Raw genomic sequence first — 26743 nt, 5'->3', positions numbered from 1 at the left:
GCGGATGGCAGCGCGGCTGATGGATACATGGGTGGATGGATGGGGTAGGTGACTTGATGGATTTCTGTGGTACATGGATGGTAAGTGGGTGGGTGGCGGGTGGGTGGTGGCGGAAGGGATGGATGGATGGATGGCAGGTGATGGCAATGCGGGATGGATAGATGGGCGGATGATGGGCACGCGGATGGATGGATGGGTGGGTGGTGGGTGGACGGATGGGTGGATGGATACGTGAGTGGATGAATGCAATGTCTAAGAAACCGCCTGCTCTATTACCCAAGAATCACTTGCAGGCATCCCTTCTCCCACTAGACCCCCAGCTGGGGCACGTCATTTACATCCATGGGTCCCTGACTCTGGCGCAGAGACTGGCAGTAGCCCTTCATCAGGAAACCTCTCCTATTCCATGAAATTTGCATCAGGTCCCTCAGCTTCGGCGGGGCCACCCACCAATGCAGTGAACTTTGGGGATTCATCAATGCAACACGGTTTTAAGTAAAAAGGGCTCTAGGTGAGTGTGTGTGTGTGTGTGTGTATATATGTATACACACACACACATACATACATGTAGGTAGGTATTATACACATGTATATATACACACATGTGTGTTTACATACACACACACACACATACACAAACACATATGTATATAAATACATAAAATCTCCGAACTTCTGATACAAACCAGAAGTGTCTGGTCATTTCAAAGGGATCACTCCCTTGTTCAACATCCTTGCCAACCAGAAAAAGTTCCAAAGAAGTAATTTATTTAACCCAATCAACACTGCTTTTACAAACTTATTTAACACCTTAACTCCTCATGATGACCCAAAACATCTCACATTTGGAACTGGGCATCAGTGCCTAAGAGGTCTCCCTGTTACGAACACACGGACGCATCCTCTTCCAAGTGCGTTTCCAATTTCCTAAAGCGCGTGTCGCTTGGGTTCTGTTGGCCCACACGGCGCCTGGTGCACCAGCTCCTCAGATCTACTGGTTATCACTCTTTACTTTTAAGGTCAGTCCTTGTATCAATTAACCCCTCATTTCTGAAACAGAAAGTCTGCACGAAACAGCATCCTGTGAGTGAGAGGGAGCCAGGTACCTTCCGTTCCCAGGAAATATGAAATTCAGCAAGTTACCAGGAGTCATTTGGACAGTGTTTTATATTCCAGCACTTGGTGACGCAGTCCGTCACCATTTTTTTTTTGTTACAAGAATATAGAATGAAAAAATATTTCAATTATTTCACAGTTAAGAAAGGAGAAAAGGTCTTAAGCGGCTCGTCCTCCCTATCCAGTAACCAGAACGAAGTGGCATGAGAAACGGAACCCACAAAGTCGGCTCTATAACTCTCGCCAGTACTTCCCAGGAAGAAAAGAAGAGATATCAATTTCAGACAAAGCGCCGGAACTGTCTTCCTAGCCAGGAAAGCTGACCAAGGCAGCCCTCCGGCTAATCCTCAGGACACATGACCTTGAAGAGCCTGGGAGAACAGAAACCAAGCCAGGGCTTGTCATGGGCTGCTGCCACACAGGGCAGCCTGTGACACCTGCTTCCTACTCTCTCCATGGGGTGTTTTTCACAGCTGGACACACTGCACCTCCTCCTCAAAACACAAGATTATGTTCCTAAAAACCGGCTTAGATTTCCCAGAACGAGCGTGAAATGACATTCGTTATTACATTCACCCCCAAATAGACAGTGACATCTTGTATGGGTACGATCTCAGTCATTCAGCACTTATCTGCGCTCCTATTTATTTTTAAATGTAAGGAAAACAGATAAGAAAGCTTCAAAAGTCAAGCTTCTGAGAATATATATCGTCATGGCAGGAAACGCAAGATGTGATTGACAGGGTTTGCTGAGAACAGACAGCTATCGCAGAGACAACAGTTTGGTGGGTAAAGAAAGATAAGGAAGAGGCAGCAATCAATATCATGGCAGAATGAAACTATTGAGCCATTTTAAAATGTGGGGTGAGAATGAAAAAATAAATAAATGAAAAGGTAGGCACAATAAATGAACAAGGGAGCCCGAGTAAACACCATTCACGGTGAGGGGTATGAAGAGCAGTCGGGTGGGGTCGAGGACACACCACTCTGGAGTTCGATCAAAGCCATCAAGTGTGGCTCTGTCTCGGAACGTCGGAACACCCTCAGTGGAAGAGGAAAAGGCCGAGAACGCACTTCTTATAAAAATGCGCCCATTTACAGGATTCTTTTTCTATCATCTCTCTACAAAGAACCGGTTTTTCATTCAGTAGACCAGACATCACAGATCCCAGCCGAGGTCCTGGGTGTCAGAGCAGAGCGATGAGGCTTTACGGGCCAAAACGCACCTGGAAAATGTAGAAAAGGATGCGCGTGTGGCAGAAACACTGGACCACGGATATGCGACACACCTTGGGACAGAGGTGCGTGCAACGTGAGGCTAGATAGACAAGACCAGTGGCTGTACCACCCCCGCGGTGAGACTGGCAGCTTGCTCTCAGGTGAAGGAATTCATGTAATGTCCTTCAGAACAGCAGGACGGGCCATTTCTGTCACAGTCAGGATCATGGAGGATGCCTGGGTCTCCCTTCTTCCCTCCGACCTTAGAAACTGAATAACACTTCAGACGGTTGGTGGGAGATTTCTCAATAACGGCTTAACTCCTTTTTTATCAGCTGAAGCACTTCAGTAAACGACTCTTTTGAAAATTTATTGCTAGTCTTGCAAGCCGTGTGAAAGGGTAGACCCTTCGGCTGCTACCTGCCTTCCCTTGACGAGTCAAAAATGCAGAAGGCAGCTCCGGGCCTCCGTGCAACCTGCAATCATTTCCATCTCGGAATAGAAAGATTTACGTCCTGGAAATGCAGGCATCAACACGTAGGCACGAAGATGGCTGTGGTGTTATTTTTCTCTCTCCCACGAAGGTCCTGAATGTGATATTCCACATCCGAGGGTTTGCCTTTGATTATTCAACGAGTGTCCCCACTTGAGTCGGCGTGAGTAAGAACCGTAACGCAAATAGGAGTGTGTGTTGATCCTTCTTGAGAGCCCTTGAACGCTGCTGGTGAGAGCGTGGTAAACCAGGTAACGGCATCCACGGCCAGCCGGCCACATCGCTGCGTACAGCACACAGACGTACAGACACATCCAGGCCCGTCACATCTACTGAAAGCACGTCCTGCGACATGATCCCAGGCACAGGAAATAGGAAGATAAGCTGGACCGGATCCCGCCACGTGCAACCCGCCGCTCAGACACCATCATTCGTGATGAGTCGGAGCTATTTCCACAGACACAGACAGAGCTCGCTGGGTGATAAACACGGAGAAAATGTGTGTCCATCCGGTCAGCGCATCATTCCCCTGGAGAGTGGCAGACTCCCAGGGTCCACGAACTGCTTTCCATAAAGACGGCAGCGTGTTACCTGTCCCCCAGCGACATTCAGAGGTCCAGAAACAGAAACGGCACAGACACATCCTGGGTATTCTCTGCTCTGGTGACCAGAAACCACAGTTTCCATGACATGTGCCCCAAACTCTTCATTTGATAACTCGAAAAAATTTAAAAAATAATAAGACGCTCTATGCATGGAAGTAAGCACAGGAAGACAGCGCGAACACGTAAGCTTGGCTGTATCCTGGCGTGGGCAAGGGAGATGGGGCTGGGGGCGTGAAGACCAGCAGCCATGTGACCCCTCTTCTTCATACATTTTCAGTCTGCTTTTAACTATTTAAAGCAGCACATGGTGTTTCCCTAATAAGCACAGAAAATTGAAGATATACCTTAAAGATATATCTCCATGTTCAGAATGCACTGAAGATGCTACACGACGGACAGCATCCGTCATCACCCTCAATGCTCCCAGCCCTAGGCCCATGCTGAACTTGACCTAAAGTTCACGATTCCCCACAGGCCCCAGCCCAGAACCGGTGGAGGGAAGAGTCCTTGATGCTTCCGGTTTTAAATTGTCTGCATTCGTTCTTTAAATATCTCAACACAGAGAGTGGAAGATACTCAACTTCCATGAGGAAAACTTAAAAAAAAAAAAAAAAAAGTTCAAAATATCCTGTGTCTCCAGTACACAGAAAGAAGGAAGAACTAAAAGCCTGGCACAGATGTGAGCCCGAGGCAGAGTGTCGATCTTCAAAGTGCTCTTGGGAAAATCGGGCACCTTTCTTTTTATCAGGGGATAATTAGAAGGGTCTCGACCGAGTGCGCCCACACGAACCGCACCGGAGAGAATCCTCCTCGTTAATAATGCCTCTTTTATTTTTCCGACACACAACATAAAGACGGGCCACTGATGCCACAGGCGCCCTCGCAGCCTGGACGCCAGGGCAGGGGGCAGTGATGGAGGTGAGCAGAGGGCCCTCGTGCATCACCAGAGAGAACCTGAGAAGTGAGCAAAATCGCAGTCCGTTCCTTGCCACGGCGAGAGCAGCAGTTCGCTCAGTGTGGGAGGCATCGGGTGCTAACAAATGAGGTAACATTTAAAACGCGAAGTTTCCCATTGGAAAAAAAAAAAAAATCCCCGCAAAATAGTTTCCTGCAAAAAATGCAACAAAGCAGGTATTTCTGATTTCTCTTGCAGGCTGGAAAGTCAGCGAGCGGCACCAGCCCGCATTCACGCAGACGGCACTTAGCCGGAGCCGGCGCCCTCCGCGAGCTGGACGGGGCTGGTTCCGTTGGGTACTCAGACTCATCCCAGCCCCGCTCACATTCCCATCAGCCTGGACCGCACACTTCAGTTTAGGCCGTCATCCCACGGCGTAAGACATCGCTGGGTCCGATGAAGGTGTGAGAGTCCACTGTCCACACACCACCAGAGAGGAATGTCGTGGGCCTGGAGCGTGTATGACGACAGACAAGCATCCCTCCATCATCAGACTCGGCCTGCGGCATGCTCAGCCTGGAACGAGGGGCTCATCCGAACCCCTCCATCCCTAAATTTGCATCCTATTGGCCCAGCAACATCGTCAACCCAAGAAGTGGTTCTTACCCTGACCGAACAAGACAATTCTCTAGCTATTTATCCTTTCCATCTCGAGTGTGCCTGTGTGTCCCCGTGTGTCCCCCATAATTTCTAACCCGATTTCCTTTTCTCAGCACGAATTAAAATCAATATCAGTCCTATGCCTTTCTGGCTTAAACTCTTTGTCAAACAGATAAAATCATCCCAGGAATCCTTTATTCAGAAGAGATGCTCTGTGCCAAATCGCAAGGATTCATCAGGCCCACTTCGTGCACGGCCCAGCTGGAAGTGTCCACAATTCCGACTGTGCCAAATTACGATGGCAGGGGAACCGGATGAAAGGTCGTATCTTCCAACGACACGTTTATCAGCTGGCACAGGTTGTAGGGCATCACAATTACACTAGCAGTACTCATGGAGAGGAGCGTTTATTTACCATGAAAGTACAGACCATAGGAAATGATAAAGAGGGCTCTTGCCCACAACGGCCCTGTAAGGGCTTAATCTTCCCGCGTAGATGTCATCTACCCCGGGAACTCATATTTTCCATAATGCTGATGTCTCGGTGGCTTCCCTGTGGAGTGTGAGGAGTCAGTGTTTGCTAAAGTCAGAAAAAATGGAGATCTTAGTACTCTGGCCAATCGCGGATTCAAAAGAGAACTGTACAGATGAAATGCTGCCATTTGCGACAATATGGATGGACCTCGGGATGATCACGCTAAGAGAAATAAGCCAGACTGAAAAAGTTGAAAATCACATGATATCACTTATACGTGAGCTCTCAACCTAAAAGCAAAAAACGAACGGAACAAACAAACAAGAGACTCACGGACATGGACTATAGACTCGTGGTTACCAGAGGGGAAGGGGGAGGGGAAGAAGGGAGGTAGACGGGGGGGAAGACATTAAAATGATTTATTCAATTATCTGGAGAACGCACAACTCTGAAAAAATAAAATTGTTGTTTAAATGTAAAAAAAAAATTTTTTTTAATTAAAAATAAAAAAGTAAAAAGTGTGAAAAAAAAATAGAACTCTACTGGGTTTATTTCCCAGGAGGCCCAACGTTAAAGATACAAAAGATACCTCATATAAAGCTTCACTGAACATTATTCGTAATTATTTCGCTTCTAATTGTAGCTTCTTAAAACACACAGGCACAGATCCTGAATATATGGACTCTACATAAAATGGAGCCTGGAGAACACAGTGCTCGTGGTAACTTTCACGTGACGCTGTGAAATGCAATAACTGGATATCGCAAATGATACAAATGACATAGGTGTCGTAAAGGCATCCTCGCACCTCAAAATTCCTTCTTCAGGATCACCACGTGTACGCGTGCAGAGAAAAACAGAGTGGTTTCTTTCAGCTTCGGTGTTTTTCCTACCAACGAGGCACTGTTTTCAACGACTTTCGGGAAGAAAAGGCCGGCGAAGCTGCCTCTTCACGAAGCAGAATGGCCAAGGTTCGCCTGCCTTGACTGGGACTGAAGGCATCACGCCTTTTTACATGTGGCCTTGACTTGAACTAAAGGAAAAGTCCTTTGCGAATAAAATTCACTTGATAAATTTACTCGTCACCATGCAGCCGTTATTCCTTTTCGGAATACCTGGATACTTCTCTGTCATCATGATAATGATCGTATTATTAGCATTAGACTGGGAGGCATTCTCCTTTGGGGACACATGGAGAAGGGGTGTCGAGACACCTGACCAATTCCTGACTCTTCTCCCAACTAACCCACACCCAGAACTGACCGGTAAGTCAGCCAAGTAGATCAGTAAGTCAGCCAAGCAGAGCCGAGAAGGCACCAAGCTCTTTATGGTCCACGACTGAGAAGATGCTTCACGAAGATCTAGCTGTGCTGTTCAGCCCCGTCTGGACCGTTACCCACGGGGCTGCGGCTGATGATGCACCGGCTTTGAGACTCTAATTCCCCAACAACAACAACCAAAAAAACACCTCTTTACACACTCACAAGGTCGTTTTGTAGCATGAAGAGGTGAGGTGTGCGAGACGTGCCCTAGACGATGTGTATATCTACCATGCCTGGTGTATAACTGACCAGACTAGTTATACGCGAATAGTTACACACGAATGTGCCTCAAGGCCAAGGGAAAAGGCACGATGGCTGGAGCATCCATCATCCAGCGCCCATAAGGAGGGCTGAATGTACGCTTCATCCGTGCCTGTGAGAGGAGCAACGATTTCTCGCTAATTAAAGCGTATTCGGATGACCTGTTTCTTGAATTACTATACAGCTTACAACATATGGTGAGCTAATTATCTAGCTCTCTAAGAGTTCAAGCATCTCCCCGAGATAAATTTTATCCCGAAAAGAGTCAATTAGGGTGAGGGATCACAGAGTGCGTAATTATATATTGCAAACCGCCACCCTCCTCCAATTGGACGTATGCACTTGGTACCCCAGGGCACACACCGGCTGTGGCTCAGCGGACCTCATGCAAGGGCATCGCGAAACAATGGAGCATCTTCGTCTTCTGCCCGGTCATTCACACCATCACAACTCTAGTTAGCATCTCAAGAACCAACCCTCGAGTATAAGTCATTTCGGAAACAAGATTTAGAGAAAGAATATCAAGAGTTTAAATCATTTTCCCCGTGGGCTTTGACACGTGAACCGACCGTGTACCCAGAACAGCTTTTTAATGTTCGTACATCGAAATCAGGCACCAGATTCAACTGGGAAAATTGTGACTCGAAAAGCACTTGAATAAATTTCACAAACACTGTCGCTGCTTGTCACAATCACTTTTCCTTCTGCTGCTTCTGACCACCTCTAAACCCATTTCTCTCATGCACAGGTGGTAAGCCCTGCCTAAACGGTTCGGGATATTCTGGGCAATGAGATGACACAGAGAAAGGAGTCTTCCGAAGCTCGAAAAAACACTTTCAGAAATATGGCGATGTCACCGTTGTGATCATTCTCTGGTGACACATTGAGGCAATTCTCTGAAGATTGTTGGGTCTCATATTCTGTGAATCCCGTATCTAATGGAACACAAAACTACGATCTTGATCCCAACGATGATTGTATCTGGCTGCTTTAAATCTTTGTGGCTTCGCTTAAGATATGTAGAAGATTGTTTTTGTGAATAGCTTCGTGGTATATAAACATGACTATTTCCACTAAAATCGATCATGCATGCCTTGCTCCGAAAAGGGGAACGGCCATTAACACTGGAATCATCTATTTTGAAGAATAAACTCCTTGAGAATAACTTGATAACCTCTAACTACGGTGTTGCTAGAACATCTTAAGTCTCCGGTTCTCGAATAAAATTTCGGAAACCTCAATAAAATCAAGACAAACTGGTTGGGCTTCGATACCCTTATAATAACCAAATCTGCTTTGCCCCCTTCCCAGAGTCATATGCTGAGGAATCCATCAAGATGCCTTGTAATCCCACGAATAGTCATATACTCTATAGATACCTGTCAGAAAAACCACCTGTTGTAAAAATCTGATGCACTCTGGAAGCAGGCATTGTACTGTTAATCTGCTCCGTGTTTCTGAGGGATTTCTGGTGGGCAGAAAGTGACGTAAGGAGGTTTGGCTGTTGCAGACACTTTACCAAGCAGCAGAGTGCTGTGTTTTTGCTGACGTGGATGGGTGTGCAATCCTGGGGACCCCGCTGTATGTTGCAATGGCCATTCGCTTCCTTATAAAATACAGTACGTACGTGGAACCCACAGGGAAAGAACTTTGTCAGTCATGCAGACGGTGACCCACCATTGGGTTACGACACTAATTTAGTGTCCCAACCAGATAATTTTAAAAATAAAACAGGACGCCAATAGCGAGTATCAGATGTCATTACTCCTTCGGGAAAAGGATCATCTGAGAAAGCCTGGTAAGTATCTGCGCCCATCTTTTTGGATGATAATGAAAGATACGTATCTCGGAACATTCTAAAGCTTTTGCAATAGATCACACTTCAGTATCACCTTCTAGAGAAATCTGGAGACTTAATAACGACTGTGGTATTTGTCCCTACTAGCAAAAATATGCTCCAAGTATGCTGCCGTATTTCTCAGAGGATCCTATGGTCCACGTGGTTTAGCATCTCGTGGACTGCTTGTTAAAGCGACGATGTGTGGCCTTACTCAGGGACCGTCCACAGGCGAGACTGGCCTTCTCCAGTTTCGGCAAGCGGCTGGGTCCTCCTGACACCCCGTGAGGGGTCGCGCCCCGTAACTACAGTCAAGGACCTTCCCCCTCCCTTCTGACTCTGCACGTGGAGCATTACCAGGACCGTCCTTTATGGACATCACGTACTAAGCTACCCAAGGCAGTCCCACTACGGGTGGTCTGACCCAAACACTGCGGACACCAGGGTGTGGCTGGCCACCCCCGAGCGATGAGCGTCTGCACCTGGCGGGCCGGAGGTTAGGGTCGCCGAAGGCACCGCCAAATCGACAGCGTGCCACGTGCGCGTGGTAATAAAGTGGAGGTTCGTGAGACGACGATCAGCAGGTGCCTCCTTCCCTTGGTCAGGCCACTCGGCTGGCAGTGCCCGTCCCACCTCGTGCCCTTCACAGCCCGCCTCCGCAGAGCCTGTCCGCGGTCGCCATCGCACGTGGAGGGGACAGGAGGCTGCGGGCCCAGCCCGGCCCCCGCCCCGTGGCGGTACCCACCGTCGGATGAAGCGGGCCGCGTCCGCCGTCAGCCTCTGCGTCAGGTTGTCGTAGGACATGGGCTGCTGCGTGACGCTGTGGTTCGTCATGAGAAAGCAGTTCAGGGGCCGGAAGTAATGCAGGAAGCTGAGCAGGATGCCGAGGACGGCGGCGGCCAGGAGGAGCAGGCACAGGAAGACGAGGCGCGGCACCTGCAACAGCCCCAGGCACTTGAGCGCCGCGAGCGTGACAAGGGACACGGCCGTGAGCTGCAGAGGCACGAGCACCAGCACCCTGATGGCCGAGGTGAAGACGCTGCCCGCCCCGGCCTTGCAGTCTCTCAGGTTGGTCAGAGGGAGCCCGTGGAAGTAATCGAAGCCGTGGCTCAGCGGGTGGTGACAGAAGTCTCTTTGGTCGTCACAGTGCATCCCGAGGTGCCACTTCCCTGACAACACAAGCGGCCGATATGCTTAGTCCCTAAAGACACTGGGATTCGAAAGCCACCTCCCGCCACTCACACAGCGACAAGCACACACCTCTGCCTGTGCGTCAGCGCGAGCCCAGCCCTACGACTGTACTGGTTTTTCCTGCTTTTTCCATAGAAGCTACGATATGAACTACTCACTCGACCAGGAAACGAGAAGCCGCTTATTGATCAAAAAATAAAACAAAAGGTGAACACCTAACGCATGTAACGGGCCAGAGACGTAACTACACAGCAACGCGCAGCGTTTTTCTGGCATTGGTGTTTTTAAAATGCATTTCCTTAAAATTTAAGTCTTGGAGCCAATTTGATTTTGTTCCCTGAATGCTAAAAGTGGAAATGAACCCTCTCTCAAAAAATTAGCCTGAGGCACGAGGAAATCATATCCACAGCTCGGCAATTATTTTAAGCACCTGTGAACGTTTGTTATAAAATGTTTAATTATAGCAGTAAATCGGGGAGCGCCTCGAAAAGGAGAAACGATCACGGTTTCATGACCAGATGTGTGAGGAACGGGAGTGCTCACGCTGCTCCTACAAGATTTTCTGGGATTCGTCCGATGACCCACACAGACACAACCTTATCAGGCAAAATGGGAGAGGGCCTCGTTCGAATCACTGGAATAAAATCGAGATGGGAATATCGACTGAGACGGATCGTGACACGATTTTAGTATTAAAATGAAAAACGAAAATCTTTATCCGTAGCATGGTGTGTATATGTTTTTGTATGCTCCCTGTCTATCTATGTACGTATGTATGTATACACGCATGCATGCATGCATCCATCCATCATCTGTCCCATCCGTCCATCCATCCATCCATCCTCCATCCACCCTAGCCATCTACCCATCATCATCCATCCATCCTCCCATCCATCCATCCATCCATCCATCTTCCATCCATCCATCATCCATCATCCATCCATCCATCACCCACCCATGTCATCTATTGATCTACATATCCCTTGTTTCTATCACCTACCTCTCTATCTTTCCTCTGCCCGTCGTCCCGTAATAAAATGTCTCCGTCCGTCCGTCGCCCGTCCGTCGTCCGTCATCGTCCGTCCGTCCGTCGTCGAATCCGTCCAGCAAATCGCCCATGTCGTCTGTTGGGTCTTGCATGTCGGCGTTTCGCATCGCCTGCCTCGTCTGTCAACCGTCTGCCCGTCTGTCGGCCCAAATAAATCCCGTCGTCAGATCTTCGTTTTGTTACGTTACACCAATATCATCGCTTCGAACTTATATGTGTGCGTTGCTTACATCACGAAACTTTCCGTCCGTCTTGACAAATCCCCGTCTATCATATTAAATCTGAAATCCGTCTCGTCTAAATCTGGCCGTCTGCCCGTCGTCCCACTTGCCCGTCTGTCCGTCATACTTGTCTAAATCCGTCATCCCGGCATCCGTTTCGTTTGTTCGACGCTGATAACGCGCCCGTATAAATCGGTTGTCAATACATCTTTTTTTTGCTTGTAGCATAAGGTCCGTTTGCCCCGTCCGTCGCGATGGTGATTCTGTCACTGCCGTCTGCGCAGCTTTCTGTCTGTCATCTGTCTGTCTGTCTGTCTGTCTGTCTGTCTGTCTGTCTGCCTGCACTGCTGCTGTACACTTACTTTTATCATTGACATTTTATCTATCTACCACCTATCTATATATCCATCTATCCATTTTCTACCTACCTATCCCTCTATCCTCTACCTACCTATCCATCTGTTCATCCATCCATCCACATACATACAAACGTAATTACACATATCTACACATTCAAAAAGCCCAGAGAGGGGCATAGCATTTTAATTAACAACCGAAATAACTTCTTCCCTATTTGAGGTAGCAATGCCGACCCTAAGAAGGCTGCCGTCGGCCCCCACGCTCCCCGGCTAACCTGCCCAGGCCCTCGCCCCCTCCTCAGCTGCCCACACCTATGAGAGCCGTCGAGTAGCCTTGCTTCTTCAGAAGCTTGGCGAACGTGGTCTCACTGGTGGGAAGTCCTCCAGAAGAAGCCGAGAAGATGAACACTCCCACGCGAGACTGCGACGCCATTCCTGGAGCAGGAGAAGTCACACGTGAGGACAGGACAGCCCTGGGAGGTCGACAGCCACGGCCACGCAGCCGGGAGCTTACCTGAGCGGATGGGGTAGCGGCCCGTCATGAAGGCCGCCCTGCTCGGCGTGCACAGGGGCGACGCTGCCAGGTGCTGCGTGAGTTTCACGCCCGCGTGGGCCAAGGCGTCAATGTTGGGCGTCCTGGAATGAGAGAACCGTGTGACTGTGAGGGCGGCGGAAAGGCAGCTTTCTCTGGGGATTTTCGCAGTGAGTCGGTCACCTCTCGACGGTCCAGGGTACCGGGGGCTGTGCGGGGCTGTGCGGGCTGGGAGACAGGGTAGGAAAGGGAGAGCGGACATGGAGCCAAGACTCAGAATGAGAGACAATAAAACCACACCGAGCTGTCAGTGGCCCGGCTCTGACGTGGGCTCTGCACCTGTCCACCTAGCCCGGGTTTAGATCAGAGCAGGGGGGTGAGATGCATCAGAGACTCACTCCTTCCCCTCCCGTGTCCCCCCAGTTACCTCTGTGCCCCCAAATGACAAAGCTCTGGAGACAGCTTGACTCTCCCTTCCAACCACATCCGACGGGAGGCCGCTAACTAGCTGTCAGCAGCTCCTGCGTAATTTCCGCTGCCTCCGCGGAGGAGAGAATAATGGGACCCTATGTGTAGTTACCCGTGAACGTCAACAAATAGGTTGCCAGGTCCAGGGAGGAGGGACGCACCCCAGTGTCAAAAGGCAACATGCTGTGAGTCCCTGGCACGCTTTGTGGGCTTGCGGTTTTCCGCTTAGTATGTGCTTATGGGATCGCTTCTAGGAAGACATGTCATGCAAGGGAAGCATCCTCGTGCCTGGTCTCCAGAATGCTCTGGCCCCGCATCTTAGGCGGGCACTGCAGATCTAGGCATTCAGGACTGAGTGCGTCCCAGACAGCGGCCCACGCCGAGCTCTTATCCCAGATCCTCCCCCGGGAGCCCTGGTCCCTGCTGGCCCGCCTGTCTGCCTTCAGTTCCAGGCATACATGCGGTTCTCGGGGTCCACTTGTGGCCTCCTTTCTCATATGGCAGGGGACTGTCCCACGTGTAGGACATCGAGCTCTGCTCCCTGCTGGCAATAGCTCCCTTGCCATAAAGAGACGACATGGCTCTTTGGGCTGCCCTCCAACACGGCGGCGGCCTGTGGGGGGCAGGGAGCACACGTGTGTGCTGCTCATCTTTGGGGGGCCCCCCGCCTCCCTGGTCCAGTGTCCACACACAGAATAGTCTGCAGCGATGCATAGTTGGAAGGCGAAGAGCGTGTCATCGTAGCTGTAATGCAAACTGGTCTCCCGTCTACGAGTTCAGTTTACGCAACGCATCGTCCACAGTCCCACTTTGGTTTTTTTGCGTAGAATTACCAGATGCTTAGAAGCCACAAACTGTAAATTCGACTTGAACCTCCTGGTACCTACGCCAGCCCGTAGAGAAAGAAATCTGGCACAGGTGGGTGCGATATTAGAAAATGTAAAGCGAAAACATAAATCAGAAAGAACTACGATTGACTATAAAGCGCAAGGGACATTTAGGGTAAGTCTTGACCTGAATTATTCTTTGGGAGTTTTATAGACTTTTCTTTTTCCTTTCATTAATCTGTAGAAACTAAACCTTAAAGGCTCGAGTGGAATTATTTTTTTAATTAAGACAGCTTCGTAGGAATAGTTACCTCACGGTCTCCGTAAATAAACTCTATGACGATTCTAACATTATATTAATATTACATTGAGCATTGTTAGCATTCTATCTAACAGGGTATTACAAATAATGCATAGACTGAACATGAAATTTATGATCCCAATTAAAAAATTAAGTTACTAACAAGGTCTGTGTCACAGATAGCAAAAAGCGAGATCTAAACTTCTTATAAAATGGGGCAAAAGGTGGGAAAAGAAACATTCGCGGCCAATTAAAATTTTAAGAGATCGTTAACTGCACACTTCATTTCTGTACACGTGTGTAGAAATCTAACCGATGCCACACATTTTTAAAACAACGAGCAACACTGGATGGAAAGGCTCTGGCTGGGAAAGAAATGCACCCAGCCGTCTTGCAGGCAGGTTTTTTTCCTCAAAAGAATAATTTCGCTTCTGTTCGATCTGACGTGCGATGATTAAACACACTTTCCGAGAAGCATCGTCACCCCAAGAAGAACAGGAGGATGCAGAGGGCCCGGCGTGGCAATAAATCAGGTTTCCGTGGCACTTCGCGACACGTCTGTCCCGAAGCCCCGTATACATTCAGTACCGCAGACCTTATGAGAACATTCTAGTGAAAGCAAAGGTTGTCTCTCCCCATCCTCTGGTTGACTTCGGTTGGTACTGATGCTTTGTGAGACAAAGCTCTGCACCGCACCATTTCCTGTCATCATTCTTCTATGATTACAGAGCAAGTGCGATGCTCATGTCCATAGTCCCCTGGGCCAGGACCGAGTTCAGTTTTTAAACCGAAGGGCCCTTCCGCCATTTCTTCGGTCGAGTCGGTTTTACGCAGGGGGCTCGGGATACAGACGCCCTCCTCCGTCCCTCAGTCCGGTTCCCAGGGTGCTTTTCCTACCCCTGCAGTCGGTCCCGGCCCTCGGAAAGTTCTGGCACCGTCGCATGCGACATGTGTCTCGGGGACATCTGTCCCCAGTCAGAGCGGCTGGCCGATGATGGAGGACAGCCTAGACAGGAAGGGGGGGAAGGTATGGAGGTCCGAGAAGGCGGGTGACAAGCCAGGATGAAATGGGCCACCTGCAGCCCAGAGGACTCAAGGGAAGAAAAGGAGGACCAGAAGGAAAGCAGTGTAGCTGTGCTGAGTACGAAAGAATCATTACAAACATCCTTCGAGTGGTCCCTCCGAGTTCATCCAACTCGTTACGCCTGCCCGAGCAGCCACACCTGCCTCCCTAACCCCGTGTCTCGCTGGAGCCCCGTGAAGTCGCCCATGGACATGGGCAGCTTAGCGAGTTTTAAACGGCGACAACGGCCCGCCACCGGCGCCCTGTTTGCGCAGTGGCCGCATCAGCTCACCTGAGGGTCTTGTTTCCATAGCAGCCAGGATCTCCGATGCCAAGGTCGTCGGCCATCAGCAGGACGAAGTTGGGCCTTGACGCTGCACGGCTGTGGGCCTCCCCCAGGAAGAACAACAGAGGCAAAAGGATCTTCATCTTCCTGCAAAGGGCAAGGAGAGAGAGAGAGACGTGAACGACGCTGGCACGTGCTGGACCGTTCACATCCCTCTCTAGAACCTTCCTCCGTCCTCACGCCCGTTTCTGCTGAAGCATTCTTGAAACCCATCCGCCCCAGACCACACGTGCTCCAAAGACACGCCGTCTGTGATGTCACAAGGTGAAGAATGTCGTCGTCTTTCCTGAATATTTGCTTCCAAAACAAACCTTTCCTTCTCCACGGGCAACTGTCACCTCTCGATTCTGCCCTCGACCTCAACGCGGGTCCCGTTTAGAAAATCGGAAACGCAAGCGTCTCCTGCTGTCTCTTTACAGAAGGCGGACGCTGTCATCAGCTAAACGTTCTCTGTCCGAGCTCTGGGAGGACAGGCATTCCATGATGACCGCATCCTGAGCGTCATATTCTTTCTAAAGTTAGCTGTGCGTATTCACGTACGAGCTTTCTCAGGGAAAACAGAAACGCTGTCGAATCTTTAGAAACTCAAGGAACAGAAGATGCACAGCCTGGGGCAGCTCTGGGTAGCAGCTAAGCGGTCATAGCAAAGGCTCCCAGGATGGGAGCCCATCCCTGCTGTGGGACTGTCATCGTGACACACACTCACCCCGCCCACCCACAGCACTCCACTCCAATCGAGTATAATGGCCTGCCGGAATTTGGGGAGCAGACACCTGAAACCCCCTCTCTGATGCCCACAGTAACAGCCCAGGGAACTTAAGAAGAAGAAGGCAAGCTGAGGGCATTTGAGCACCCGGGGGCGAGCACATCCTCAGGCCCCGTCTCCTTGGCTGCGAAGGGCGGGCTTAGATGACCAAGGGGCCGGAGTTGGGATGCACCCCCTTGCGTCTCATGGCCATCCTGGGAGGACGTGGGACCTGGGAGTCGAGAGCAGCTCTTCGCTGTGCCTGTGGCCTCAGGAATTCAGTGCGCCCCACGGGACGGCCCCCCTGAACACACTCTCTGACACCGAACGGTCAACCTTCGGTGCTTGAGCCAATGAGTGCATAACGCCTGCCAACTTTTCTGGAAATCCCCCATGCTAACTCCACCAAGGAGGTGGTTGAGAAGGGACAGAGCCATTTCCTAAAAAGCTGGACGGCTTTATGGCTGATGGAATGACTCGAAAATCACCATCCGTCTCTCAATACGAACAGTGAGGTGCGCTAGGGGATTCGGACACCACCAGAGACGCCCATCGGCGACGCCTGCGGAACGCTTAGGGTGCGCACGGCAGGGGTCCCGAAGCGGACGTGAGGACGTGCCAATCCATGACTGAGCACAGCAACGCACGAAAGAGTGTGCCTAACGGCCTCCTGTCCCCCCGAAATACAATGCATGACCTTCCCCCGGAGAAGGCGGGAGCCAGATCACTCTGCCTCCGCAGTACGCTCACGTGTCATTAATACGGACGATAAATCAATAAAATCCCGTTCTTTACGACCGCGGTTTCCCGCGTGGCAGGCACTCTCGGGCCTCTCCCTGCCTCTCTGTCAGGCCACCTACGCGAAGAAGGCGGGAACGTGGCAGGCTGTGATGAGTGACATTTGCCCTCAAGGTGTGAGTTTCTCAGCCTCGTCAAGACTGACATTCAGGCTGGGCTAACGGGCTAACGCTTTGTCGTGGGGGCTGCACTGGTCCCTGGAGGATGTCCCGTCGCACCCCGTCCCAGCCCAAGCTGTGAAACCAAATATGTCCGCACATATTGTCAAATGTCCCCTGGGAGGCAAAATCACCCCCCGCTGAGAATGGCCTACCTAGTACCTGCCCGTCACCCATCTGAGCATCTGTGAAATCGTCACCTCCTGTGCACGATACGATCACGACTCACTTCCTTCGCTCACAAGTGTGGGCAGCCTGGCTTCCGTGGAAGGACTCGGAAAGCACGCTGCCTCTGGGCAAGCACGGCTTTGTCCCGTGCACCCACAAGTCCAACTTAAACTCTCACAGACCACGCTCCTCACCTGGACCTCGCCCCGCCGGTTGCAGAAGCCGTGACATGCTCAGGCGCACACACACGGCGACCCGAAACAGGCTCTCCAAACAGAACGTTAGGCTCCAGCATGCCGTCTTGTCTCTGTTCCTGCTGCTACCTGTCACCGGTCCACGTGGCACCTCCTTCCCACCCCGCCTCCCCGTCAGCAGACCTCCGCTGCAGACAGCCCCCTCGCCCGTCGCCTTCTGAACCCAGATACAAGGACCTGCAGCAACGCCCCTGTCTCTGTTGACCTGGTCTTACTCCTCCTCTCTGCTTTTCAACACTCTCCCTCTTCCTAAAAGCCAACTCGGCTGCCCACGACCCTCCTCCAGCGGTAACCAAGCAGGAAAACGTCACGACTTACTTCACTCTCTCGTCCTTCATTCCCTCCTTCTTTCCCCCTTGGGTGGCTTTCACACTCTGTTTTTCTGGGAGTAGAGGAATGAGTGCAGAATGAGGCGTCAGGGTCCGGTCGCAGGGCGGGACACCAAGTACGAGGTGTTCGGCTCAAAGCATGAGCCCGCCGTGCCTCACTCCCCCGCACGTTCACCAAGATGCCATCTTTGCCATGGGGCAGCCAACAGTTATGATGGGAGTCCAGATCTCAGAGAGATACCTGCACCCCCACGTTCACTGCGGCATCACACGATAGCCAAGATACAGAGTCCATCTGAGCATCGATAGGTGGATGAATGGATAAAGAAGATGTGGTCTAGATACAATGGAATATTATGCAGCCTTGAAAAGGAAGGAAACAACACGTCTAAAGCTGCAGAGAATTATGCTAAGGGAAATAAGGCAGACAGACCAAGAGAAATGCCGTCTGATCTCACTCATGGATGGAATCGAAAACAAAACCAAACCTCAACAAACGAACGAGAAACTGAACTCACAGAAGCAGAGAGCAGTATGTCGGTTGCCAGGGACCGTGGGGTGGGGAAATTAGAAGATGTTGGATAAAGGGTATAAACTTCGAGTTCTAAGATGAATAAATCCTGTGGATCTGATGCGCAGCACGGTGACCGTAGTTCGTAAAACTGTACTGTATACTTGAAACTTGTTTGAACAGTGGATCTTAAGTGGTCACGTCACAAACACAAAAAGGATGGCAAGTACGTGAGGTGACAAATGTGTGACTTAACTGTAGCGACCCTTTCACAATGTATTTGTAATCACACATCATACTTTCTCTGTAAACATGTACACAATAGCATTTGTCAACCATGCCTCGGAAAAGGCGGGGGAGGAAACACATTTCCCTGTCTGCCCCCAAATAACAAGAAAAAGAAATAAAAAGTTTCCAAAATGATAAAAGTGCTAGAGAAATTTAACTCGTTAGGCGTGTTTAAATTTCTTCATATCTTTGCCACTAAAACCAATTCACTGACGGTTCAAACCGAATCCATTTCAATGCAACAAGCGCTTACGAGACAGAAACAGGATCGAAGACATCGTGACCATTTGGTGGTTTCAAGGTTGAATGAGACACAGAGTCACCCTGCAAGGCTCCAAGTGGCCAAGGGGACAACCCACAAGTACGGAACCCATTAGAATGAGCGATGGAGTGAGAAACACGGCTTCTGCAGATGATGGTTCAGTCGGGGCACCCCTGCTCGTTAGCAGTGAAACCACAGACTATTCATGTAGCTCCTTGGTTGGCATTTTCTCCTAGAAAATGAGGGTAACCATAATGATACCATATAAATATTATCGTGAGGATAAAATGGATACTTGGTACTATGACTCAATAAGGAAATAATAGTTATGGGCCAACGGTCATTAGTTGTAGTCATCAGCAGGAGTATTACGATAATTCCGTGTAGATTATGTGTAGTCATAGTTTTCAACAAAGATGTGGGCGGCCAACCAAAAGATGGCCCAACGCTACACCACCTTGTAGTCACGTCTTGGATGGTCCGCCCCTCCCCGCCGGCGCCCCGGGCGTAGCTGGACCTTGAGCCATGGTCCTAAGGAACAGAATATGGAAGTGTGAGGAGACATCACTTCTGAGGTCAGATCGCACGAGAGCATGACTCCGTCTTGCTGGTGGACTCCGCCCATTGCCAGCTGTTGATGAAGTGAGTGGCTGTGTTGGAGAGACCCCAGGACGAGGAACTGAGGGAGACCTCCAGCCAGGAGCCAGCAAAGACACGAGGCTCTCAGGCCCGCAGCCTAAAAGCGACTGAATCCTGCCCGCCACCACGGGAACGAGCTTGGAGGCGCACCTTGTCCTCTGTCCACCTGTCAAATGAGACCGCCAACCTGGCAGGTGCCTTGATCACAGAGACTGTGACATAACAGAGGCACGTTGCTTCGAGCTGCTAAGCTTCGGGCTCACTTGTTACACAGCAGCACGTAACTCGTACAAAGCAGAATCGCTGAAGATGGGTGATTCCGCTGTGTGGACGAGAATCTGAACGAGGCTTTCCACGGTTCGCAAGATCAGGCCGAACTCGTTTTAAGAACAAGTGTCACTAGTATGGAGTACTTAGAATTCACACAAGCAACTTAAAGGTACGTGGCTGTGCTCGCCAATCGCGTGAAAAACCAAGTTTTGTTTGACAATGGAAAGTTGAAAATGGCAATAATGGGGAAAAGTACGCACAGTAGCCCAGAAAGATGGGACCGAGAGAGATTAAACAGAGAAAGCCAGGCTCCGAGTATCAGGTAAACTTCCACCCACATCCTGGCCGCTCAGAAACGTACTTGGGACTATTACTTTTTTTGTTGTTACCCAAAAGTCAAATCTGACTTTTTCAAATAAATTGTTTCCTTATGATTTTACTTTTATTCTAAGTGGACCAAAAATGTGGATAAACCAACGATTCAGAGAATCACTCAGGGTATATATTTCTCTCCATGTCTTTTTTTTCCGAATGCACAGCGTCCCTATGACCGTGCGCCCCGTTGTTTCTTTGTTTCATGCAAAACTCTCACTATGAGGTGGGAAAAAGTCTCAAGAAACAGCAGGGATCAGACGTGGAAGGAGCAGACTGTCAGCCCATGAAGGACATTTATCTCTACCCAGAAGTGACAGAGCGACCAGCTCTCCGAAAAGATATTGGGGCCGTGAGCTCCGACAGGGAGCAATGGAGACGAAACACGTTCTGGGGCCCTAGATGACGGATCGTTGCCATGCCAACATGTCCCCATCGTCAGGGGCTGTTTTTTCAGGTGTGTGTGCTCCTTGGGACAAACGCACTCCAATTTTCTGTGCTCTGCGCTGAGGTGCAGAATTTTCTTATCGAAATTAAGCCCAAGAGGATAAAAGGCCATTTATCATGGTTAATATCTACATTAATTTCTGAATTGCCGACGGGTTTTCTTTAGCTCGCTGCCACGGTATATCATTAATTATACTCCAAAATGTGCCCAGGGTAGATATTGTTAGGCCTGGGATCAGCAATACCATCTAGCCCGATTAAGAATGTTTGAAAAGTTAAGTTTCTTAATAGTTACTTACAATCCCACCGCATATAAATTATTACTGTCTAAAGTAAGCAGACCTTATTTTTATTTTTCCATGAGTAAGGATTAGAACGAGGTGTTTATAAAGATGTTTTAAACTATTAAAACAGAGTTAGTTGATAAAAGAACTTAAACGTTAAATGAAAGAGCTCCAAAATATTAAGAGCATGGTACATTAACTTCCGAAAATCTGCACGGTTTCCCTTTTTAAAAAAGCAAATTATTTTTCTGAACAGCCTTAATTTGGCCAAAGGAAAAAAGCATTCTTTTGAGAAGGCAGCTATTCCTAAAACAGAATTATTATGAACGAGAGAGACAAAAGGACATTTTCATAACTAGAGATGTAATTACATTACATTTGTTCATTAAAAGAAAATGAACACTGTGCTTACACAACAGAAATTTTACCACGGCAACGATAATGTTCCAGATATATTTGCTTTCTGGCGAAAAAGCTTATTTGGAAATAGAGAAAAGCCAACAATGCAGACCAGGTTTTGTTTAGAAACATGCACTTTTTGTTCAACTCAAAATCAAATCCGGTTATAGAGTGTTATATAATAGATATCGTGTTTTAAGTTCCTAAAAAATAGTCTAACGTTCAGACAGCAAAAAAGACCATCTGAATATGTGTTTACACAGGTGTTCCTATAGATCTAAATGCTTCATAAAAATTCATATTCCAATGTTTTCCCAAATTTTACGAAGAAATTTTTAATGTTGCTGATTCGTTATTTTCATTCTAAATAGTTGAATCTTTTGTAGCCAGAAGTTCACATCTAACGGCTGGCTTCCAAGACAAAATATTAGAAATGTGCCCGCCCACACACAATAATTCATAATTATTGTAAGCAAATATTTAGTCCTAATATCCTGCTCCCCAAAGGATATTCGATGTCACGAAGCTTTGACAAAGTGTCGTTTTGCGGAAAGCGTATTTTGTAACGAACAGATCGCCTTTGTAAGATAAGAGGTGACCTTCACACTAAACTGCATTTTCCTTTCCAAGTTCAGAAACAGAGTGTGTTTTGTGACAGAGAGGAGCTTTGAAGAGCATCTAGAACATTCACAAATGGGAATAAGCGACGTGGAAGATGGCCGTTAGCCCCTCCCTTCCTTTCCATTTTCCCAAGTGGTTGGAAGACGAAGTGACTTTGAAACAGTGGTCCTTTGGGGGGTTCGGAGTTCTGTCATTAAGAGACGCCCGGCGTAGATGCAGCCAGCCGGAGCCCGAGGGGTCACGGTGGGCGGGAAGCGAACGCATCGTCTACGGTCCTCCGTTTCCTCCGGGGACACCCGCAAACTCGCACGTGGGGTTCGCCCGCCGCGATTTCCATTTGAACTACTCGGGTGAAATGCCGGGGCGTATCACGTGGCACCCCTGTGCTCTGGCCGAGGCACTGAGTTAAGTGGCGATCTCCGTCAGGCGACTGTGTGAAAGGAAACCATTTCTCTTGTCAAAATCATCTAAGCAGAACCCTCTGCAAGGGAGCCCGAGCTGCCATCACAGAGATACCACCTGCTACATCTGATGCCTCAAGCCTTCGGGATGTTAAAACAGGACAGAGCCACCTTTGGACGGGGACTGGGCAACCTGGTGTCTCAGAGAATTCAATGATGAGAAAGCAGAGGTCATGACTCCAGCTCTGCGGACTCCGGACTGAGAATTAAAAGCACTGTTTAGAGTCAGCGTCACTGTGTCACGTGATCTGCACCGATAGATAGCCACGCCTTCCTTCTGTGGACGTCACAGTCCCCTCCCCTTTGTCATACACAGCCACTGCCTCTGTGTCCTCATCAAGACAGTTTGGGCTTCTGCCTGAGTCAGCGTTTCCTGAATGGCCATTCTTAGTGACCTCAAATACACGCGTGTCCCCTGTCACTTGGAGAGGCCTCTCATTTTAAGGTTGTCGCTCTCTCTCGCTCCGTGTATTAATCCCGCTGCTCAGCCTCCAAATCTACACACTTTGCTCTTATCTGTTCATCGTGGCTCATCTAATGTTTTTATTCACCTACAATTTACTGAATTTCACAAAGAAAATTGTGTGCCAGCGCGCCCCTCCAAATTCTGGGGCATGTGAACATTCTAAAACTTTGTGGAACACCGAGAGTCCCCATAGGTAGCACGTTCTGCGTCCTGGGCGAAGCATGGTCCGATGGACTATTAGGGTGCGACACGGAGGAGAGGCTGACAGGGTCAGGCTGAGGTGACCGGTTTATCGGGAGCAGTGAATTATAGAAATTATAGAAGGATTCCGGAAACGGGACACAAACAGACACTGCTTCGGTCTGCATGACTGTGCCCAATGCCATTTCACAGGCTGAAGCCCTGACCCCCACCTGTCAGGAGGAGGGCGCTCTCGGAGGTGATGAGGTCACAAGGGGGGAGCCCCCCCCGAATGGGATCTGTGCCCTCATAAAGGAGACCCCAGAGGACCCCATCAGCCCATCCCTTGTGTGACAGGTGGTGGCCTGATGGCTGGCACACGCAGGGGAGAAGCACCGAACACACTCTGGTCCCTCTTGCTGCAGGCGTTCGGGGTTCAGAGCGGGAGCCGAGGACAAAGTGCTCCTGTGCCCACGGAGGTCGCCTCTGCCCCCACGGCTTCCTCAGGACCACACAGGAAGCAGCAGAGCCGAGGTCCAGGTTCGGGATGTTTGCTTATTCCAGAAGCCCCTGGTCAAAGTACTGCTGAGTCCCTGGATTTCTAACGTTCGGCAGGAAGGAGTGTCCTGCGTGATGTGACAGGCGGTCCGAGAGAATGCAAACACAGACAGGACAGGTAGAAGGGGGGAAAAACGGACTGGACACAAACTTCAAAGGAGAAGAGAGAGCAAGGGGTTCGGATATGGAGCGAAGAGCTTTCCTCCCTGCGCCCTCGCTGGCACTGTCCCCCCAGGGCACCGAAACTTCCTTTACGGGGGGTGACAGCCGGTCAGCCAGGCAATGGTGTCGGGGCCTGGCATAGCCGATTTAATGACCAGCGTAGGGACAAAGACAAAGAAGTCGCTCCGTGGATGGCCAGCCAGCGGTTCCCCTGAACCTCGCGCTGCGCAAGCTAGTTCGTGCCTCTGGTTAAAACCGTGGCCGAGAAACGCTGACCACCCCAGCCGTCTTCCCTGCGAGGCTGGGGATGTCCCTCCCCCAGCCTGTCATGTACGCCCTGCTGCTTTCCTGTGACGGTAAATATGCACCTGTAGCTCCCAGGACCTGCAGGGAGAACGCAGACGCATCTTTTTAAGTTGCTCTGTAGTGTCGCTGGCAGGTGTGATCAGAACATCCTCCCAGGCTCCAAATCTCGCCAGAGGAAGACTCGGTGTAAACTGGTCCCAAGTGGCAAAATAATCGCCTCCTTGCTCCTGAGTTCACATGACTCCACCATTGGCCAAGGGCAATGAGAGCAGGGGACAGCCTGTGCTTGGCTGTCGGCGTCGGTTCATACCGTGCGGTCCCCTGACCCGTGGCAGCCCCTGCCCTCCGTCCTTCTGCCCGAGGCATTGGCCTCGCCGCACAGGGGCCTGGGGAAGCCGACCGACCTCCTCCGCCCATTAAAACAGAACACTGTTTGCCGACCACATCCACCACACGTTCTCAGCAAAACGAGAAACAGATGTGAATAGAAAGCTTGGCGGCCTCTTCCTCTGGGACAAAGGATCTCGGAAACAAGTTGACACAGAACAGGACACAGATCCCAACAGAGCTAATGGGTGTCACTGTCCTTCTCCAAAGCCTGCTCCAGGTCAAAAAGTGGTTAAGAAATAAACGGGACAAGGCCCTAGAAACGTCTCTTTGCACGTATAAACGTATGAGTACGTGAACCGAGCACCATGTCTCTCTCTCACCTTGGTCGTGAGCCCTGAAGACAGCGTCTCGTTTCGGGGGTCCCTCTCATGCACCCCGATGCCAGTCCCACCAGCTCCTGACCTCTGGGCTCCAGGTCTCGATTTGCTTTCTCAGATCCGAGCCTCAGGTTTTGCTAAGAATTCCCGCTAATCTGCATGGCCAGGTTCTTTGCCATTGGATCTTAAACCCCTGCTAGACGCCCCGGAGTGCACCTGCCGATGGTTACTCTCTGTGCGTTCAAGACGCACGCACGGAGTTGACAAAGTAAAGAAAAAGGATATAAAACACGAAATAAGCAATCAGCTTTCGCTGCCAGTTAAGCTATAGAAAGCCAAGGGGATGCCCCCGACGCCGCCCCCAAGCTCACAACGACAAGATAAAGAACTAAGCCTCACAATCATAATTACGTGTTAAATCGAGCTCCGATCTGCCTAATGTCCAATTCACCACTTACAGCTCCGTAAAGCCTACGACTCGGTGGCACTGAGTAGATTCCCAGTGGCATGCAACCATCATCTCTAGCTAGTTCCAGAAAGTGTGCATCACCCCCCAAATAAAACCCTGCGCCCATCGAGCATGACTCCCCACTTGGCCCTCCCTGTAGCCCCGGCAGCCGTGACTTTGCCCTCTCTGTGGATGTGCCTGTTCTGCACATTTCACGTAGATGGAACGAGATGCGTGTGCCCACGTGCGCCTGGCGTCTTTCCCGGAGCAGCCCGTTTTCTGGGTTCGCCCGCGTCGTCGCGTTTAGGAGCACCCCTTCCTTTTTTCCACGGCCGAATACGACTCTACCGTCTGCTTAAACCACGTTTTCTTTATCTGCTCATCTGTCGATGGACATTGGTGTTGTTTTCACTCTGGGGATAATCCACCCTAGGCGAACTGGAATCCACCCTATGCGAACTGGAATCCAGGATGTTGCGGACCTGGCTCGCTTTCCCAGGGGGAAGCAGCCAGAAGGCGGGGGGCGTGGAAGGGCTGCGTGCGGGGCACGGCAGGTCGGGGGCCTGAGGACACTCGCCCTCCGCACCCGACCTGTGCACTCCACCCCGCAGGTCTTCGCTGGCCTGGCGAGGTGGCAGGCAGGACACCACAGAGGGCACAGGAAAGGTACCTCTGAGCCTTCATCATGGGCAATCATGCCTGTCCGCCCCCGGCCAGGATGGGGAGACGAGGTTAACAAACTCTGGGTGAACAGAAAGGAGAACACAGAACTCCTCAGAGCCCCGAGCAACCAACACAAACAACATACGTATGGACAGAGCAGCTCACACGAGTGGCCAGATGGACACAGGGAGTGACGTTTGCTGGGGCAAATACCACTGAATTCAGCGTCCAATCTTCTACACTCAGCGTCCATCATCTATACACATATATGTAACTATATGCGATATATGTGTAAATATGGACCTGACATAAGCTGCACAAAGGCTAAAATGATCAGGCACCGCCTCCGAAACCACCACGATGACAATCAGTACATTCGACGACCCATCACATCACTTAGGCATGTTCGCCGTTAGGTCCCTTTGGATCAACATCATCTACAGATGATGCTTGTTTAACGACTTCAGACATCCCACGTGCCGCCGAGGGCGTCTCTCCCCACCGACCGCCAGGTTCTTTGTGCTCAGTCCCAGCGGGGCGTCCTAACTGAAAAAAACGTCTCCTATCGCGTAGAGCTGCTCCCGGCAAGGATTTTCATGTGCTAAGTTTGCGTAAGCTTCAAGCTTATTATCACTCGCTGATGGTTATAACAGCCAACTGAGAAGATCCAAGTTCAAACGGGCAACACGATTCTACTTGACAAGAGGATACAATTCTCCTTCATTAATTAGCTACGAATGGCTGTTCCCTATCTGTTAAAATGGTGCCTATACAGATACAAACACACAGAGTCCAGCACTCCTGGAGTATTCTGCATGTGCCAGGTTAATACCCACAGACACACTGAAGAGAAGAGAAGCATGTAGTGTGATGATGATATTTTATAAACAAGCCTATTATTCTTAAGAGCGTCGCTGCGAATGTTAAAGGCTTTCGAGTCTGTCCTTTACAACCCCTGTTTAATAATTTACACTGACGATGTCTGTGAATGGACTAGGAGAATATTCAT

The 26743-nt window shown here is 50.0% G+C and overlaps 1 protein-coding gene across 3 annotated transcripts in view; it reads right to left on the bottom strand.

Annotated features, from left to right (window-relative positions):
* STS (steroid sulfatase) overlaps positions 1-26743 on the bottom strand; it is a 115418-nt gene that overhangs the window by 47221 nt on the left and 41454 nt on the right. For all 3 annotated transcript variants that reach the window (XM_039839642.1, XM_039839644.1, XM_039839645.1), the window contains 4 exons: positions 15185-15325; positions 12216-12337; positions 12014-12136; positions 9628-10051 (listed from right to left, as the gene is read on the bottom strand). In XM_039839642.1, coding sequence (XP_039695576.1) covers positions 9628-10051; positions 12014-12136; positions 12216-12337; positions 15185-15325 — 810 coding nt within the window. The remainder of the gene's footprint in view (positions 1-9627; positions 10052-12013; positions 12137-12215; positions 12338-15184; positions 15326-26743) is intronic.

The sequence above is a fragment of the Pteropus medius genome, unplaced genomic scaffold, assembly GCF_902729225.1.
Source record: "Pteropus medius unplaced genomic scaffold, Ma_sr-lr_union100, whole genome shotgun sequence".
NCBI lineage: Eukaryota > Metazoa > Chordata > Mammalia > Chiroptera > Pteropodidae > Pteropus > Pteropus medius.
This window is presented reverse-complemented; position numbering and strand designations above follow the sequence as displayed.